The following is a 20,456-nucleotide window of genomic DNA, read 5'->3' on the forward strand; positions in this document are numbered from 1 at the left end:
CTATCCTATCCTATCCTATCCTATCCTATCCTATCCTATCCTATCCTATCCTATCCTATCCTATGTCTCAATATCACCAGGAATTGAGGAATGAGCATCCCAAAGATTAGTTCTTTAACAGAAAAAGCAAAATACCTCCAGCTGCTCAACAGTCAGAAGACCACAGCCTGGTGGCCAGGGGCACTTCTGGTCACATATATGTGGTGCCTGGTGGCAAGGTCCATGTTACAAGGGGTATGGACCTGCTCCCACGTGACCTTCAGCATGCACACTGAGGACCAGCAGGGAGGAGCAGACTTTGGCACAGTGGGAAGTGACCAGGAGCAAGCATTACCTGGACTCCAGCGCTCAGCAGAGCAGCCCCTCTGTGACAGCAAAGGCAGAGTTCCAAGGTCATTTTCAGTCTGTCATTACATCCCTGGAAGAGTGTAGTGTTGTAGAAAGCCTTGCAGCTGAAAAATTATCAAGGCCACCCTGCCAAGGTACAGGCAGTTGTAATACATGCCATTTGCTCCCTCCAGATAGCTGCAGCCTCTGAGCATGCTCCCCATGATCTCAGGCCAACTTTCGGATCAGCTTTGCAGACGTGGGTCTGTTAACCATTTCACTCAGCTCCCTCCCCAGCATCGTGCAGTTCTCAGAATTCCTCCCAGTTTGTCAAGATCTTTTCTGGCAATGAAAACCACATTGACCCAGTGTAGGACCCCAGGGAGCACAGAGAAAGAGCCCACGCAATCAAGTCTTTTGCTTCAATGTCCTAAGCACGGTTGGTCTCTTAAATGAAGCTACACCACATTACTCTCTACTGCCTAATTTGCTGTTCACTTCTACTCTGAAAAACTTCAGCCTCTCCTTCTTCCAGATTTCTTCTTCCCATGGAGGATTTTTTCCTTCAGCTGTAACAGATAATATTTTTCCAGACTGAACCTCTTCTTAGTCCCTGCATATACACTTAGCTTCTGCATGTCCCCGAGAAACATTTCCACACAAGTTTTTGTACCTCGAGCCAAAAATGGAGTGATGCAGAGAGCTGGGTACCAGTCCCACATGTACCAATCACTTAGGGCAGCACAACTCAGAGCACTGTTGGAGCACATGTTTTTTTATGGGCAATTCTACATTTCATCTCAACCACTCCTTGTGCCAAATCAGTATCAACCCACCTCTTGTATCCTGCCAGCACTGGATGAATTACAGAAACACTCAAAACCAAAGAGAACCACTTTGATTTTGAGTAAGTACCAGCTTAAACCAAAAAAGGCAGCAAGTGATCAGATACAACAGATTACAGCACAATGCATATGCACAGGGGAACTGAACAAAAGCTGGGAGACAAACCAAACACGGGCAATATGGAAAAATTCTCCAGTGTTTGATTGTGTGGCCTTACTGCCTTTAACATCTTTCTTTTTTAAAAAAATTACTATATAAATTGTATTGGCATAAATGTTCCAAATGATAGATGTACAGTATATAAAATAGGCTATAATCTGCATTTTCTGTTCTACAAGCACGCTGCATTTGCCATGCACCCCACTCTTGACAGCAGCAGGATTTTTCCTTCAGGTAAAAAGAAAAATGCATTTGAACATTTTCTCCCAAGGCCAAAAGGCTGAATTAAGCTATAGAAATTACTCCCAATGAGATGCAGAAGGACCAGGCCTAATATAAAGACCATATTTGGAGTTTAAAAGGAGCCTGAAAAGCTAGCTATCCTCCTGCTGCTCTGAAGCGTATGCAACCCCCTAGGAAGTAAATACATAAAACACATAAAACAGAATGGTGCTGACAGCTTTAAAGCACTAGAAAGTAGAGCAAGTGTATCCAGTGCCAGGCTAGAGAAGGTGTATCATATAATTTAAAAATAGAAGTATTTTTATGTAAGAAAAATGACATTTACACTCCTCTTGGGTAGCTTGAGTTTTTCCTTTAGGTTTCCCAGACAGCCTGCCAAGAGCTTTCAGCTGTGTCAAAACAGAAGAGGGGCCGAGCCCTGGAACTTATGGAGATCTCATTGCCCTGAGTGGAATCTCTTTTTCACATATTCTCACACGGACTGGCACTGGCTTTTCAGTTTCAATTTTTTAACAAGGTCTCAGATATCTACTCAAAGTTGGCTTTGGATCAAGGAACATAAATGCTTGGCCACCTTGTGAAACCTATATTGCCACAGGGAAGCACCTTAGAAAGCTGCAATTAGGACTTATCTGCACTGGGAAAATATGCCATTTGAGTAATGAACATCAACACGCTGCAGTGGGGAAGGCAAGGCTGGCACCAGCCTTTCACCATGAATTCAAAGCCAGGCACTATGGACCTCCTGAGCTGGTACCAAACCAAGCAAAGGAGGAAACCTCTCTCAGCCCACGCAATGGGACTGAGTTTCCACACAGGGGCTTATCAACCAGGGTGGCTTTTACTTCTGCAGCTATGTGGATATGAATACATTGTAACTCTCACCAATGAAATGTGACGTAAATAAATAGAAGTGCACAAGTGTGTTCCATAAGTGCACGGATGGTACTGACCTCCTCCTGGAACTATTCATATTGTCACAGTGGACAAACTGTCCTGGGCACTCAGCAGCAGCCCAAGCGCAGCAGTAAGAAAGCTCCTCTCTTTCTCATAAGCTTGGAAAGTTCAAAGCTGGCAAGTCAGGAGGGTCCAGATGCTGCTTTAACAACGGAGACAAATCTGTCTGCTTGGAGCAGCATATTCAAATAGCAGATATTGCTCTGATTTTCATTCTATCTGCTAGTCCTTAACGACAACGAGCTAATTAAGCTGGTTTTGCTGAGTCACAACTTGCAGTGTCATGTTTTGAGAGAGCGGAGAGCTTTACTACCATCCTTGGCCACAAAAGTGACTATCATTGGTTTCATTCTCCTCTGTAAATGAGCACACGGGGCACTTGTCACCACAACAGGAGCTGATTTTTAACCAGGATGAGTTATTTCAGCTATTTTTCAAAAGGGGGGAAAGATACTTTCTCCATCCAGCAACCAGCCGCGCACCCAAGATCCTGCCTCCTGCTTGCTCCCTGCTCTTCTCATCAGTAGCTTCCCAGAGAAAGAAGAGCGGCTTTGGCAGAGCCTCCCTGCTGGCGCAAGGCTCCCAGTGTCTCCAGGCCAGCAGCGCTTGCCGCAGCTCCTCCAGGGCTGCATACAGCCTGTCCTCTAGTCAGGAAGGGAGGAGATGGCTCCTCCTGGGTGCTGGAGAGAGGCTCTGAGATCAGGAGGCAGGGCAGTGGGCATGTTGCAACTCAGCTTTCTTCCTTTTCCATCCCGAAAACAGCAGGCACCTCCTAGCAACTGCCTTGCCCAAACAGCCCTCTCAGAGGAAGCTTCCCACTCTCCAGGGCTTAGCTGTACTGAGCTGTCTGCGCTCTGTCTCAGCACCTTGTACCACAGCTATTTCCTCTTCCCTTGCCCGGGTTGCTGGGAAAACGCTTTGCAGGTCCTGGTTACCCCTCCTTTTCTCTGAACAGAAAGGGTGTCTTGCTTGCCTAGTTCAGCGCATGCACCCTTCCAAGGCAAGAGGGCCTCACGGGCACAGACCTGGCACACAGGCACCCTGGCACCCTGCTTCCATAGCAGTGACCTTCTCAGGTGGCTGTAGCAGGTCCCTTCCTTTCTCCATGCCTAGGGCAGGTGGCCACGGAGCAGCCAAGAGTCCAGACAGAGGGCCAGGGGCACGAGCCCTCTCCACCCCTTGCTATACAAACAGGAATTATTCTGATACTCCAGCCTTAGGAAAACAAAGCTGTTTCCATTTAGCTCAGCTTCTGGGCTGAGGTGCAGCTCCACCCGCGCAATCGTCCAGCGGGACTTCGCTTCCCCGGGCAGAGATTCAGGTTGAGATCAAGATGAGAGAGGATTTGCTGCTGGCCCATGCTGACAGGGCCTCCTGCACTCCCAGGATTTTGCTCTCCAGAGTACTCTCTGCTCCAAACAGCTCAGCACCAGGTTCTCTCAGCTTCTGTGTCAGCTAGCAGGTCCCCATGTGCTCTCAGCTGTCCAGCTCCAAATGCTCACTGAGCCACAGCCTGCTGAAGGGACTGGGGAATGGTATGCATCTCCCAGCCTGTACTGTGAGGAATGAAAGTTTGAGCATCACCAGCTCCAGTCTGCAAAGCAATCCCAAAGCTGCCCATCACCTAGCCACATCTTCTCCTCCGCAAGTGCTGAGCTTAGAGAAGGCTGGGTGTTTTTCTTCTGTAGTCCCAGGAGGACTAAAGTTCCAGGTGGAAAGCCATTTGGTGCCTCTTCCTGTCACTCTTGTGCCCCTCCAAAGCAGTGGTGCCAGCAGAAGCTCTTATTCCTGAGCAAAACACCCCTAAGAGCCTCCTTCAACAGGACAGCCTGACACCAGGCTCTCCAGCTGCAGCCTAGCACAGCCACTGGCACACCACAGTAACTAGAACAAAACTGCTGGTTTCATTTACACTGGGAGAATTTCATCAATTTTTCTAAGTATTTCAGTAGCAATTTTAAATATAAATCACTGGCAAGTCTCACTAGCGGAGGATAAGAAACCATGTTAAGCTAGCCCCACCTCTCAGGGAAGTAGGGAATATTTTGGTCCAAAAATGTTCTGCTTTTCTACCTCTGCCTGAAGACTCCCTTCAGAATGTAGTGAAGGCAGAATCAACGCTGTCTTTGCTCAGAGAGCAGGTCTCTGGGGACAATTCATGTGTTTTGCTGAGTGTTTATGCAACATCTAATGCAGCATTGTTCTAGTGCATGACTTCAGAGCTTCTGATTGCTACGTCCGTGCAAACAAACACATATTAAGCCAATATATACACAAATAAACAAAAACAGAAAGCAAATTCACTCATGTGAGTGTTGATTTCCTGTCTTGGCACAGCAAGAAGTGGCTTGGAGGTCTATAAGCCCCTACTCTTGTGCAATTCTTCCTTGTTAGCAATGAGAACATGCAGGGAGGTTGGAGACGGGTTGTTTGTCCTGGATCTAAAAGCCATCCCACAATAGCTGGGACCTGTAACCACCAGTGTCCTCAGTTCACTGGGACACCCAAAAGCTTTTTCTACACTTCCTTATTGATAACCAGACAAGTAAGCCAGCTGTGGTGGGATTACAGTGGGCTCACAAGAAGAGTTCAGTGTGCCCCTAGCACAACTCATCATTACCCAGGAGGAGATCAAGGTCTGGAAAGTCTGCTTAAGCTGTTGCTCTCAGACTTATTCAGTTGAGCCCCAATGAAAGTGAACCAGTGTTGGCAGCACCTAAGAACCAATCCTTGTACCTGCAAATCTGAGCAATATCTACCCAGTTCTGAGAAGGCCAATACACCTCTTGTATTTGCTTCTACAGAGCATTTGTATTGAGGAAAGCTGATGCAGAAGCGCATGAAGTACTTCAGCAGTAGCATAGAGATAGATGATGTTGCAACTGCAAGAACTAGGCTCCAAGTTCAGGATGCTCTGAGAGCACAGTTTTATGAGACAGACAATTGATCATTCTGGTAAGTGGCTTCCCCCAGAAGGGGAGTCCATCTCCTTCCTTTCCCTCACTGCTAGCTTTGCAATTCTGTTCACTCCTTCTGGTCCTCGTGCTTTCTCAATAATCCAGTTTAGCCCACTGAACAGGCAGAAAATTATCCTTAATTTTGCTGTGTCAGTGTTTTGCTGGTTTATCGAACTAAGCCAGCTCATGCAGAGGCCAGATTACAGCAGTGGCAGTGCAAAGCAAGCAGTAGGAGGGCACAACTGGGTGCAACAGCAGCAGGAATACCCTTGGCTGCAGGCATTTAGGGAGCATAGCACTCCCTAGGATATCCCTCTTGCATTGCTCCGCAGCTAGCCCAGAAGTTGGCTGGAGGGAACACTCAAAAATAACTGGGAACAATCTGTCAAACAGCAGCAAGATTTTTCTGTGTGACAGTTGTATACCGTATGTTACATTGTCCCTGGACAAAACCCAAGCAGCTTAGTAGTACAGGAAAATCCCCAGGGGCTGAAGCTAGGCACACAGATGTGAACAAGGGCAGAGTGCAGGCAGCCCTCCACTAGTCTGCACAGTGCTGCAAAGGACGAATATCCAAAGCTCTCACTGATGTAAGGAATGGGGTGACGTCCCATGGCCTTCATGGGGAATGAAGGAGAAAGGCATGGCAAGATTCTTAACGGCATCCTATTTCTTTGGGATGGTGCCAAGGGATTTAAGGTATAGCAGGCAGCTGGGCATTCAGCTCTCCCAGCCCAGCAATCACTAGGCACTGAGTCTGTCTGGCCAGTAATACTCTGCAGATGCCTGCACGGTTTCGTGCCTCTGCACAGAGTCTGAGGTCATGTTCCTTACTGGGAAAGCCCCAAACAGGTGGTGTATCTGCAAGGGCACCACTCCTCCCCTCCTCTCCAGTCCTCTGCACACAGAGGGGTGGGAAGAGGTCACTGCCAGGAGGACATTCATCAGCCGTGAGTGGGATCACAGGCATGTGCTAAGGCTGCCTGCTCACTTGTGCACCAGCCTCTCTCAGGCAGTGATGGAACAGGCTTGGCCACCTCTCCATGCCAAAATCACCTTAGCCTTGCTGAATTTGGTTTCCATTAGACAATCTTTTGCTTGGGCACCAAGATTTCTGGCTTTGGTTAACAGTGTGAGAGCATCTCAGAACCAGCTTGAGACAGTTGGGCTGAAGCCACAGGCTCTTCTTTACACAAAAGAACAGATGATGCCACACCCTGAGCTCAATGTGCTCCTTGCAATATATCTCCTGTATAAACCTCTCCACCAGTAGCTGTGTCTTTGCTTCCACACCTGCTCAGGTACAAAAATGATCCAAGCAACAGCAGGGTGACACAAAAGTAGGGAACATCTGACCCAATAATGTCTAGCATCTAGAGAGAATATACCTTTGAGGTGCTACATGTATCTTCATTTTGCTTATACTGGCATTTGACAGCACACCTTGGATCTATGTAACCTCCCATGGATGCTAAATGGACGCTGCCACTTTGGAAAGAGACTTAAGCCCACTCCTCAGCTTGCTACCCCCACTCAGGCTGCTCAAAGGACAAGGTAAGCTGTCAAGCTTCTCGATGCTCATGCCCTGTAGGATTGCATCCCTGTTTGCGCCTATGGACTGTGATACCACTCTGGAGACAAGCAGAGTCCCCTTGGGATAACAGCAGTGCACAAGCTGAGGAGACTTACCTGGTGGGTGCATGCCGTGGGTCAGATGCTTGAGCCTCTCGTGGGGAGGCATCCCGTTCAGCTGTGCCAGTCCTCCTCCGCAGGAAGCCCGCAGGGGGCTGCAGGGCGATGCTGGGCGGGTGGTACTCTTGCTCAGGGACGACTTCTTCGCACCTGGAGCCCTGGAAGCCCGAGCGACAGGTACAGACATGGGGCCGGCTGCAGGAGCCTTTGTTCTGGCACGGTGGGTCACAAACAGCTGGGAGGGACATAGAAGGGAAGTTAGCAGGACACGGGGCTCCCAGCAGCACGTTTGGTGCTGAGGCCTGGCAGGGGCAGCACAAGTGACGTGACTCTATCTCTGTTCTGTGGGCAAGTGGTCTTCTGTTTAATAGGAGAAAGGTTCAGGCATACACTCCCCTGTTTCCACTTCTCCCCTCTGGTCTCAGCAGAACGCTTTTCAAGCAACATTCACTTAAGAAAGACAAAAAAATGGGCACCATAGTCTACAGAGAGCATACAGCTTCCAGCGTTGCTGATTGCTCTGGGCAGGAACAGGACCTCAATCCAAACCCAATGGGAGGCAACGACCACAAGAGAAGAAGCTAACAGATAAGGAGAAGAAAGATAACAGTGCTCCAATGCAGCCTCATAGGAGTGGTTTTTATGCTATCTTTTTGTTTTATTACATTTTGGGGTCTGATTTGAATGGTCCCCCTTCCTGTCCCCTTCAGAACTTGCCAGCTCTCCCTCCACATCTGATTTTGGAGTCACCATCCCCAAATTCCTTCACAGCTATGGGTACTTACAGTTCATTAACTTCATGCCCAAACCACTCTCCACCCCTGCGTGTGTTCCTAATTACAGCACATCAGCTTCAGTTTGCACCCCAGGAGGAAAGTGCTGTTAATTATAGGCTGGACCCTAACACTTCCCAAGTTAACGGATGCCAAATTGGGTTTATGACTCAGTTAGCAAGAGCCAAGGAACCACAGGTTGCTCAGGTAGGACCAGGTTGGACGTTCTGAGCAAGCACTGAAAATCAGTGTCTTCCTTACAAGAAGGAAGGAAGGTAAGGGCTGGATGGCAGGAGGTGATGAAACCTTGCAATGCAAGACAAATATTAACCTTCAGCTCCACGGAAACCTTATGGACAGGTTGCAGTGTGCAGCCAGCACTTCTGCTCAGACCTGTTCCCAAGACTGCCCCAGGTGGCTGCAGAAGGTCTGACATCCAACCACCACCAGGCACAGCTGCTGGGGATCCACGAGCACCTCTCTCTCTCCACAGTTCTGTTCTCACACTGCACTTATTACCAGGAGATACAAATACATACGTGGGAAATGCTGCTTTTCTGGACAACAGGAAGATGTAGAGATCATCTAGAGACTTCCTCTTTGCTTTGTAGCTTCTGAGCTCAAGGGATGCTCAGAGATGATGCTCTCTCCCCATCCATGGAGTTACAAATACTTTCTGGTGAGATGAAAGCTACTCCTTTCTTCTTGCTACAGTCTCATGTAATCATCTGCTCCTGGGGCTGCAGTCTTAGAGAAACAACCTTCATTTGTTCAAAAGCATGTAGCAGCTCCCTGGCACATCATGTGTGTGTGCAAGGTCCTTGGAGCAAGATAAGGTTGCAGAGGACAAGTGTGGGGTGGTTTACCAGCCAGGTAAGGCAGGCAGGACTGCACAAAGGGACAGACACAAGAATCAACCTTCCATCACCTTGCAGACAAGCCAGGCCTGGGACCAAGCAAAGATATTGCAAGATGGTCTTCAAACTCAGGGTCCCTGCTCCTCTGCACAGGCTCCAGGTCTAGGAGAGTGGTGAAGATTTTCACTGTAAGCTCTCTGGGCTGTTCTTCTGCTCAGTCCCATTTAAATATGAATCAATCTGTTCATCCAGTGAGGCATCCACAGCAAAACCGGGAAGGTGCTGAAGGACTTGTACCACTGGGGTGATTTAGTCCACTTGCTTGTGGAATAGTTTGCTTATTGATGAAAAAAAATGTGTAATCTCAGTTCTAACCTAAAGTTCTGACTGTCTTAGAAAACCCAGAAAGGACAGACAATTAATACAAGTGAGAGATCTGTGCAAGACGATAGTCAGTTAAATCAATGGCAATGTATGAATCAGAGACTGAAAACATAACTGCAATGAAAACCTGCCTGTGCTCAACAAAACCTACTGTCACGGTACAGGAGACAGATGAAAGGAGAGAGCACGTGAATGTCATCTCCATTTTGCAGAGAAGCCCTAGGTACTCATGCAACCATCCAAGACCACAGCAGACAGCAAAAAACTCTGTATATTCATCAGGTGTTTTAACCATGAGCTCATGCGTACAAGATCAGAAAATGGATGAGTTTATTAAGTCCTTCCCAGCATGTCAAATAAAAATGTTTCCTTTAAACTTTAAAATATCCATGGCAAAAAAAAAAGTTCATTCACTGGCCCAGCCAGGACTGCTACCTGGGGAAGCAGCACGCACTTCTGAAATAGGTGAATTAATGTTGTGAGTCTGAGCAAGAGCATTCCCCTGCTCTTCAGTCTGAGTGGGGAAAGATGAGCTGATAGGCATCTGCTAAGCTATTTAAGGAAATCATCCTCCTTAACTCCATCAGCTTACTTTCATTTCACCAGCAAATGCCATCATCCCCAGGTGACATATTTCTCTTTTTTCTCCTCCCAGTCACTGGCTCTCTGAAAATTCCCCACTCCTTACTGCACTTTTTAGTTTTAGTAGCTGGAGCAAACCAAAGGCTGGGAATTCTGCCTAAGGTTTGAGCTCTACAGAGGTGCTCCAAGAGTCCCCAAAAAAGCACTGGTGGAAAAGGAAGAACTCACTGTGCTCAGTAGGTATCAGTAGCTAGATTAAAGTAAGCATTTGGCCCATCCTCCTCCTGCACCCAGGCTCAGTCAGACCCACCAGCGCTGAGGTCCTCCCCACAACCTGAATGCCAATTTCTTCCTTGCTTCACCACGCTCAGAGGCTCCCCCCCACTGCACTTGCACCCTGCTAACTTCCCTGATATGCACCATACCAAAGAGCGTGGGATCAAAAATTACACAACATTACAGTGCAGAAATTAACCAGAACGGGCTGTTCAGCTTGCAGTGGCAGCTGTAAACACAGCCAAGCATCCCCAGCAGAAAAGCCCAAGGAGGGAGACAGCTGGGAACTCGGTGATGTTTACACATCATCGGTCTCCATCCAAGTCTTGACTGAGAATTCGCATCCCCTGTTGGGGTGACACTGTCAGGCCCGATCACATTGATGGTGTCCTTTTAATTAATACTCAGGAACAGCAGCACCTGAGCAGCCGCTCAGCAGCCTGCATGGCTGTGAGCCCAGATCCACGGCTCCTACAAAAACCCCTAATGAGAGAAAGATGCTGCCATTGCTGGCCTCCCACTCTGTTTACAGACACTGTCTGGCAGCACAGCATGCTCTCTACCGTTTGGCTTCTGTGGATGAGGGGGAGAGGGAGAAAGGAGGTGAGTCAGCCCTTGGCCCCTTGCTCCCAAACAGCGATTGCTAATGCAATTATCCCAGCGCAGCCGAAGCACTGTTAAGACCCCGCGGCAAACAACGCCGAGCTCCATCCCACCAAACATCTGGGCAGCTGCTGCCACTCGAGCGAGGACAGATGCTCAGGGAAGTGCTGGGTATGGAGGCTGTTCCCCCTGCCCAGCATGGAGCCTTTTTGGGGATTCTTTCTGGAGCTGCGATGTCTGTACTCACGTTTGATGCAGTGGTTTGTGCCAGGAGCCACAGCCCAACCCGAGCAGCACTGTCTCCCACAGACATTCGGCCTAAACGCAGAGACAAAAGAGAGTGATGAGAAGGGGGATCTGAGGTCTCCGTAGCCAGCACCTCTGAGTCACCCGTCAAATTATTTCCTGCAGCATCTGATATTTCCTTCCAGATGGACCAGCAGCTGAGATCAAAACCCATCGGACAAGGGCTGAGTTGTTTGAGTGCCTGGAAGAGCCCCCCAGGGCTGCATGAATGCAGCAGTGTGCACAGTGCCTTCTGAGCTGGGGCAGCGCTCAGCTCCCAGCGCTGAGAGAAAACATCCTCCTCCTGAGGCCAGCAGCTGCCATTTTTAACAACCTCACGGCACTATATTCTTTTCTGTGACACTGGGGAGTGAATCAGGCCTCATTCCAATCTGGCGGTCTTAGGCTGCCACAGTTGAAGGTAACTCATCCTCTCTCATCAGAGTGCTGCAGACCCACTGTGCCAGCAGCCATATCCCTGCGACCATTTGCCTCCACCAATCCTCCAGTGCAAAGCAATTTCTGCCTAATTCCAGCAGGCTCAGATCACTTCCATGGTTGTTAATTCCAGCACTTTGACGCAAGAATGTTTTGACTGCCCTTATACAGACAGCATCCTCCCCACAAGCCCTCACTGTCTGCTTTCAGGTGCTAATTGCAGGCCATGTACAGCTGTCAGAGACACCACTGTGCCTTACAGAGCTGAAGAAGGCAGCTAACCCTCATTTCTCTGCCACTTCACGTATTGACATTTCCATAAGAGACAGGATAACAAGCTGCAGGTTGCTCTCCAAAAGTATTTACTCACCATGGAGAGAAAGTATAGGGAATGTATAACCTCTGCATGTCCAGGTAGATGGGAAAGTATGATCATCAAAAGATACAAAGTTAGAAACAGTCAGCCTGAGGGCTCTGGAAAGCCTCTGCAAACCAAGTTGGGAGTGTGGTTTATTTCTAATGCTGGACAAGGCAGTTAGGGCTTCTGACAGAATTTACAGGAACCATGGAAACATGCACATTTGTCTTCTAGACTGACTTTCACAGGAACACAGCAGGGTCAGAAGATGATCCCGCTCTGAACAAGCACTCCTGAATACCCACAACACAAAATGGCAGCCTTAGAAGCGCCAGAGCTCCAGGTATGGGGCCAAACAGAGTGGCAAGCAGGTGTGCGAGGATGGCCCTGGTGCTGGCAAAGAAACTCATCTATAGAGATTCAGTCACCTCACACGGGAAGTGGAAGAGGTCTGAGAAGCCACATAATTTGTAAAGTGCTACCCGGTATTTCAGGATCAGTACTTTGCTAACCAGGTAAATTTTACCTAGAAAGTACCCTTTGTGTGTCTTCCTGCAAACAGCATGGGCCAGATTAATTCCTGCATTCACTCGCACCTGTTCTGGCTGGGCAACAGCACTGACTTTCAGCTTTTTGTCTGTGAACCCAGAGATCTATGGATTTCTTCTTTAAGACCTCCCAAGAAAGTATCCAAGCAAACTCTCATTTACAAACTGTAGAAGAGCCCACAAAAGGCCTTATGCTTTTTAAAGATGTAAGAATCAATAGAGAAAACCATTCTAGAGCTGTAGCAGGTATCCAGGTCTGCAGAGAGACCACAAGCATCAGCATAAGCACCTTTGCTTTAACTCTCACATCTCGCATTCTTCCCTCAGCATGGCACATACCTTGCCAGCCACATTCCACTAGTCTCTTCAGAGAGCAGAGCTCTTTCTAACTTCAACTTGCTGACATAATCAGAGGTTGCTTCTTCTAGGCATGTTAAGTACCTTCTCCAAAGAAGCTGTTTTGATTTTGAGTCCTGCTGTAGGTTCTTGATGGAATGAAAGTTCAAGGTTTGTCTAAGTGTCTCACACATATACTCCTGATTGCTCCCAAGCTGAGCCTCCCCTGCCTTCATCACTCTCCTACTGGCTATAGGCAACCACTGCCAACCCCTGAAGAAGGGAAACACGAGCACTGAGGAATGCCCCTCAAGAGAGGACAGCTTGGCACATTAAGAGTGGAGCAATTCTGCAGGGGGCAAAGAGAGCACATGAAGGGGAATATCTCCTCTTTCCGCTTTGATGAGGGGAAAGGCAAAAGTAGAGGCAGGGAGGACTTCTTAGGCTGGGAGCATAGTGCTGAAAGAAGCAGCATGTGGGGCAAAAATGGAACAGATCTGTTTCCCACTAAGAAACCCTGAAGACAGCAGTTAGGTGAGCTGGGGCATGTGCAGTAGCACAACAGCTCTGGGGGCTTTGCTGCATGGGACCCAGTGCCAGGCACATCTGGCTCTAGTTACAGCGTTCAGTTGACATCTGCACTGGTTGAATGCCGTGTGGTTTCCCTGCCTCGCAAAGAATGCAGTGCAAGCCCCTGGGGGTCTCAGGAGCACAGCATGTTTACTGTGGTTCTTGGCCAGCTGCACGTGCTGTCACCAGCACCAGGGTAAGCACACGGCTCAGGCATGAGCCACCCCAGGCACACAGGGCTGCTCCCAGACTGAAGAACCACAGGCAGTCCAACGTGGTGTCACCACCCCTGGGGGGCTGCTGGCCCATGGGACAGCAATACACCCTCATTCTGGGCAGCCCATGGGGATGGCTCAGGATATTCTCAGGTGCTGAGACCTGGCTGTCTGTAACACTGGACTGCTACAGGATTCACAGATCATCCTGCAGAGCTGCTCCTAGCCCAGCTCAGTGACACAAGCTTCCTCCACATTAAGAAATACCATGCATGGTGCTGGCTGCACCATCATAACTCATAACATGAGCAAAAGAGCCGCAGTAAGCCAGTCCTTCATAACTCACCTTGCTGCCTCAGCCAGAGGCCACTGCCAGGGTCAGGTCTCCATCACACAAAGTGGTAAGCAAGCACCCAGCACAAGAGAAGCCAGCAAGATTTCACAGTGTTATTTGAAACCTGAGCCATGCAACTGCAATGAGCACTGGGGGAAGGAAAACTAGAAAACAGTAGTAAGATCGTGGCTTCACATAGTTTAAGCATGTGCGCAGCCTTAGTGGTGATCACACAGTGTTTCTGAAGCACTCAGCAGAACCATTTTTTTCAGCATTTGCTTTAAAAGCAATCCATGCCTCATCTTTCAACTCCGCACAGTGCTCTGCTGCCAGAGCCGCTGGCTCCATGCGGGTCATTCACAGCATCCTCATCAAAGGCCAGGGGACTATTAGATCACAAGGTCTGCCTTTATGCTGCATGACAGTGAACTCCATCCAGCTGCGTATGAAATATTTGCAGTCAGACCAAATGAAGAACATTAGCAAAAGGCTGCTGGCATCGATGAGCCACCAAAAATGCTCTGCCAAGTCCACATCAGCATTAACTGCCTCGATGCCTGAGCAGTCCTATATACACGCTGCAGAGCGAGCTGATATCCCACAAAGCTGGGGTGAAGGAGGACTGCACGACCACAGGCAGCATCCACAACCCAACAACTAGGGTGCACAAGGCACAAAAAGAAAGCAAGAGGGAGATGAGATGATGGAATTCTCAGCCTGTCACTCTGGGATTACTTATCAAAAAAGCCCCATATGTCCCCAGATGTGAGGTAGGCACCAAAAGTGAAGGCTTCCCCAGAGTATTCCCCAGTTACTGATCCCCCTCTACTTTTGTATGCATCACTGAGGACTTGTTTTCAAAGAACTGGAGGTATGGGGCAGGGGAACAAAGAAGGCCACATCATGGGGGACACAATGGTGTGCAGCAGGACCACCAGCTTGAGTAAGGAATACATCGAGCACACTAGTTGGCAAGTGCTAGGGTCGTTCCGAGGGCCTGGGAGCTGCCTACCCTGACACTCAGGAGAAAAGGAATTCTATGGACCAGAAGCTGCATGGATGAACCTACAAACACTTTAAACACAGGCCTGAACACATTGAACTGGGAAGCCACCTGCTCCATGGCACTGGGTAGAAATAGCTCATCCACAGCAGTGAGGGGGTTGGTAAATGTCTGCAAGCCAGTCTGGAGGGACTGGGAAACAGGTAGGGAAGGAGGGCACAGCAGGGCAGGCAGAGATGTGTTGTATCTTTTCCCTTGCTCAGTGATAAAGGACAGCAGTTTTCAGCGATACTTGCTGTTGTGCCAGAAGTCACCTCACAATGAATGGGAGAAAGCAACCAAAGGCAGTTCTGGCAAGGTATGCTCACAGGAAAGTGTCAGCAGCTTCTACCTGCAGCACCAACAGCCGTGAGCAGCGCTCCAGACACATCCAAACAGTCCCTGAGCAAGAAACTCAGTTCTGGGTATGCTACTGTCAAACAAAGTGAGAGGACAGCTGTGCAGAGAAGGACATCATGCTAATTAACAGTCAGGTTTTGCAGCCCCAGGACCCAGGCTCACAGTGTGCACAATGACCTGAGTGAGGCCCCCAGAGGTACCAGCAGAAAGCTGTGATTTGGGAACGAGGAAAGGCAACCCACGCACAGCTGGGATTTTAAGCCAAAGAAGTTACATAAATAAACAGCACCAGGGTGTAGCACAGCCTGCAATGCTACCTGAGGAAGGGAAACTGAAGGTCACCATACCAGAGAGTAGAGGGAGTGCAGTGCGAACAGCAGAACAGAAAATATCCCACCTGGCAAAAAAATGAAATCGTGAAATGAAGCTCTTTAGGGGCCCTGAGTTTCCTGGATGGAAACGTGTCCAGTGCAGCAAGGGATGTAGGAAGATGGATGAGGTGGAAGAAGGGAGTCTCACAGAGCGGCTGGAGGCGGCAGCGAGCTCTCGGCGAGCAGTAACGCCATGTGGTTACTCACGGACGGTGACTTCAGCGCAGCTTTCGTGTGAGAAAGCTCCAAAAGCAGCAGGTCACAGAGAAGTTTAAAAAGTGCTGATTTGGACTCCAGAAGAGATGGAAAGCCATTGACAACAAGCCATTAGATGCACGTTCCAGAGTTCACGTTCATGGGGATTGCAGCTCTCCCTCTCAGCTCTCACTTTCCAGAGCAGAGCGCACACGGACAGGGAGTGCAGCACTGAGGCACAGCTCCTCGTCCTCCTGGGCTTAAAGGCCTGTGGCTGCCCTGGGTACACCAGGCAGCTGAATCTCACTGACAACAGGTCAACAGCAATGCCCTCTGCTATGGGATGGATGTTGTTTCCAAGGAGGTTCAGCACCTTTCCACACAGTGTGAGGCTCAGAGCAGCCCCAGGTGCCACTGTGGTCCAGCTGCTGACACTGAGGGCATCACAGGGACCTTGAAAATGCTGCCCAGGGAGACCTGCCACCCCACCACAGGAAGGCTGACAACAATCAGCCTGCAGGAAGGATAACATCCTCCTGAGCCGAGGACTGGGTCTCCCAAGGAATCATTCCAATACGCTCTCCCTCCAAGAGGCTGGAAAAATAAGGCATAGGTGTGTCAGAAACTGCCACTTACCTGCCATTAGTGATCAAGACTTCATGTATCAAACATAACAGGGAAGAAAAGCAAGGTTGTGTAGTTGTAAGGGACTACATGAGCACAGGAACATGCAGAAGGTACATGGAGACACCTCTGTCTTAAAAGTTTGCAGTGAGGCAAGCAAGGGAAAAAGAACATCAGGGGTGAAGCTGCCTTTTGCATTCTAGTGAAGATACCTGCCCATATTGGAGAAGAATGTCTGTCCGTGTCAGAGAAAGCCCAGAGCCTGCACACTGTTCATGCACAGAGCCAACACACACGGTCAGTCAGGCCGCCCATGCCAGGGCTCCAGTGGCCTGTACTATGCTGGCTAGCAGAGATACTGGTGGTGAGGGGCATCAGCCCCAGGGGATCAGAGGGAGATCTGCAGAGCAGGAAGCCTGGGGGTATGTCGGCACCGCACCATGCATCTCGCTGGCTCTCCTTCACTGCAGAGCAGCTGTGGCCCTGCCATACGATCTCCTCTCCACCTCCTCAGAGCTGTAGCCAGAGCCTGGAGCTGGAAGCGGCTCTGTCAGGCAACTCATAGAAGCCTCCCGCAGCTGAGCCAGCTGAAGCCATGGGAAGCTGCCGTGTGGAGTGCTTACAAGGGGCCCATTACGGGAGGACGGAGCCAAGAGGCCAGGTACCTGCAGCAAGAGCTGCGGCAGCCAGGCTCCATCCCGCCGAGCCAAGCGAGCCGCCTGCCAAGCACGGGGCACGGCACCCGGAGAGCCGCAGAGCAGCATCCACCGCCCACAGCAGCACACAGCTGCTCAACCCACCGGGGCCAGAACCCCAGACCCAGCGCTCTCACCCACAGCACAGCCCCGCGCGCCGGGCAGCGGGCGCCGCCCCACTCTCGCACCTCGACGCACACAAACGGATCGCCGCACGCGTGGGACGGCCGCAAGGGACCGGCAAAGCGCTGGCGGAGGGCTCCGATGGGTGCGCGGCTCCACGCCCCTCCCGGAGGGCCGTCCCGCCGCGCCCGAGGAGGGCAGCGGAGAGGCACGAGCGCGCGCCGCACACTTACCCCGCCATCCTCCCTCTGCCGTTCGGCTCCTTCGCCCGCGGCACGACCCGCGCCTTGAGCGCGCTCCTGGGTCGCTGCCGGGAGGGCTGCAGTCCCTGCGCGGGGCCGAGTCCGGGTTCGGGGCGCTGCCTACGGCCGTCGTTGGGGCTCTCCGCGGGGCCGCGGTGGGGGCGGAGGGCGGCGGGCAGGGCGGCCGGCTCCGGGGGGGCTCTGTGCGGCCGGGGCAGGCCGGGAGCGGTGCCCGTCGCCCCCAGGGGCGCGGCCTGACCCCGCAGCCGGCGGGGCTCGGCGCGGCGGGAGGCGCCGGGCTCCAGCCTCGCCGCCAGGTCCCGCTGGCAGTCGCCGAGTCCCAGGAGGATCGCGAAGGTGAGGGGCAAGACGCTGGCCGCGGCGCCCCGCATGCTGTCAGCCCGCGGGGCGGGCGAGGGCCGGCGGCGCGGGGCGGGCATCCCCCGGGGGCTGGCGCTCCGGTCCGCCCGACGGAGACGCGCCTCACTGCCCCATCTCCCCGCGGGGCTCCGCCAGCACCTGCTGCCCGTCGGGGCCGGGGATCGGGACGGGGGCTGCCGAGCGGCCCCGCGGAAGGAGGAAGAGCCGGAGGAGCGCGGTCGTCCCGCCGGCGAGCTCCGGCGTTCCGCAGGCGGCTCCGAGCACCTTTGCGCCCGCCTCTGGCACTGCCAGAGCCTGGAGGGGATGGATGGTTTTATTTTTGGAAACCTCCCCCTTTTGCGTCTTTTTGATGCTGACATCCCCCCTCTCCAGAGGACACGGCTCAGCCCCCCTCCTTAGCAGAGGAGACATTCCAGCAACACCCACTTTGGCAAAGGGAAACAAACTACAACGGAGAAGCCTTAACCCCTGCCTGACCGGGGAAGCCGACGCTCCGCCGGTTCGGGAGCCGCCCTCGTTCCCGCCGCCCCCGCTGCCCGGTCCGCAGCGAGCCGCCGACTCTCGGCGCTGCCGGCAGCACTCGGGGAGCGGCAGCGGCCGCGGCTGCTGCCGTGGGGGCGCGGAGCGGGGATGCGGGCGCCAGAGGGACGCGCCGCCGCCTCCCGACGTCTGGGGCCCTCGGGAGCCGCCGCGTCTCCTCAGCCTCCTGCCTGCTGCCCTGGTGGCATCTCCCGGTGCGAAGAGCCTTACTGCCATCGCAGTCTGGTTTCTGTGCTCTCGGAACGGCCCCAAACCCTGCTCGGAACTTTACGCATTTACTTGTAGAAAAGGACTCACCTGAAAGCTCCAGGTCCCTCGGCTAAGAGACGCCTCCCAGGAGTCGCATCCATCAATAGACGTCAAGCCCTCCCATTTTCCTCCGTGTGGGCACATGGAGGTGGAAAGGTGGCTCCAAGTGGCTGCTTTAAATGCACTGAGAAGGACTGGGCGAAGAGTGAAAGTAGGTAGAAGGATGTCAGGGTTTGACCTCATGCTCTGCCACGTCTCTGCTGCTCTCCACTGCCCTTGGCCATGTTGGGCAGGAGCAGGTCCTCCTCGAGGAGCACAGGCTCAGCGTCAGCTGAACACCATGAGGTATTTGGGGTGGGCTCTCCAGGCTGCTTACTGCAGCCCTTGCATGCAAGAAGGGCAAAGAAACACACTGAGTGCACTCAAGTGCACACCAACCCAGACTTATTACACCAAGCTTAGGCAGGTGAAAGGTACAGCCCACTGAAGCATCTTGATGCAGAGAGCAGTTCCTGAATGTCTGCAAGAGGACACAAGTATCAGAGTGTGCATGGAGCAGCCCTTTCACTGTACCCTCATGTCTGCCTTCAGGATAGGTACTCTTGGGGCCAGATGTTGCAGCTCAACCACTGGGTTTAGCAGAAAAGTTATGTTAACCCATGAATTTATCTATTCCCCCTTGCCCACCTGATGCACAGAGGAGCTGCAATAAAACACAGACTCACCTCCCATGCTCACCACTCCTCCAGGCCCTCACAGGGCCTGCTGATTGCCCTCTGCATCCCTCCAGCCTTTCCCATTGCAGGTACCCACAGCAAGGCTGAGCAGGTTCAGACTTTGACCTCAGGACTGGCAGCTGTCTGTGTGGGGCAGTGGCATCAGAGCGAGGGACAGTAGGTGCCTTGGCATTTCCTGGATGACATCACATCTCCATCTGCTTGGGCAGAATCTGGCGTAGCTACTGAAAGCTGCAAGCAGTGCCAGATAAGAGCTGAGGCTCAGCTCTTTGTTCTGAGGAAGAGGAATGTCCTTTCCATCCTCACCTAATTACTTTCTTATGCAGCAGTGGAAAGAATGTTTGTGCCTAAACCTGACACAAGAAAATTATCAATACCATAAACAAAGCCATAAACAAAGCTTCTCAAAGCACCCTGGCAGTGCTGGAAGCCCTGCGGGAAGCCCTGCAGAGGACTCAGTTGGAGCACCAGTGGGATCCCCCCCCCAGAGGTACTGGGTCACCCCTGGAAGATGCAGTCCTGGGCTCTGACAGCTGAGGAATGAGGTTTACAAACCAAGCACAGCCTCACCGGCCATCTAGTACCCCACACAGAGCCAGCACAGGGGCTTGGCATCCCGTCTCAAATCAGCCTGGTGTCACACTCACAGCCACCCCAGGAGCTGGATGCTGAGCTCTACCCAATCTCCCCATGCAAGCAGGCACTCCTCCAAGGGTGTTCCAGAGCTGTTTGTTCCCAGCAGCACGTGTGCCAATCAGACAGGGAGCAAGGGCAGCCCCGATGCAGGTGAGCCAGGGGCAATGCACAGGTACAGGATTGCCTTGTATTTAGCTCTCCCTGAAAATAAGTCGGAAATTGGGAAGCACAGGGAGCGTGGAGAGCTGCAAGTTGGGCTGCAGCACGCTGCTCAGCAGGGGCTCAGCAGACAAACATGAAATACCTCATTTCTCAGGAACTCACGCAGACAGAGAGCGGCCGATCGAGCGGCTTGCCGCCGAGATCAAACCCATGCCTGGGAAGAGAGATTAGCAGCAGGGGAGGGTGGTGAGTGGAGTTCAACTGCAGAGAGCATTTTGCAGGAGGGCGAGCTGCAGGTGGGCAAAGCAGAAGCACCGCATCCACATCCTTGTACTTCCCTGCACCAGCTCTGGGGTGAC

At 51.8% G+C, this 20,456-nt stretch overlaps 1 protein-coding gene across 3 annotated transcripts in view; it reads right to left on the minus strand.

Moving 5' to 3' along the window:
* Positions 1-17,832, minus strand: part of LTBP2 (latent transforming growth factor beta binding protein 2) — a 59,557-nt gene extending 41,725 nt beyond the window's left edge. For 2 of the 3 annotated variants that reach the window (XM_042814441.1, XM_042814443.1), the window contains exons 1-3: positions 17,384-17,459; positions 10,904-10,974; positions 7,179-7,416 (exon numbers count right to left, since the gene is read on the minus strand). In XM_042814441.1, the coding sequence (XP_042670375.1) occupies positions 7,179-7,416; positions 10,904-10,974; positions 17,384-17,391 (317 nt within the window). In that variant the 5' untranslated portion in view covers positions 17,392-17,459. Of the gene's footprint in view, positions 1-7,178; positions 7,417-10,903; positions 10,975-17,383 lie in introns of all 3 variants that reach the window. The other variant, XM_042814440.1, reaches the window with a different exon arrangement.
* Positions 17,833-20,456: the final 2,624 nt, after the last annotated feature.

Source organism: Centrocercus urophasianus, unplaced genomic scaffold (genome assembly GCF_019232065.1).
Source record: "Centrocercus urophasianus isolate 14NV4802_14NV808 unplaced genomic scaffold, USGS_Curo_1.0 seq_14, whole genome shotgun sequence".
Taxonomy (NCBI): domain Eukaryota; kingdom Metazoa; phylum Chordata; class Aves; order Galliformes; family Phasianidae; genus Centrocercus; species Centrocercus urophasianus.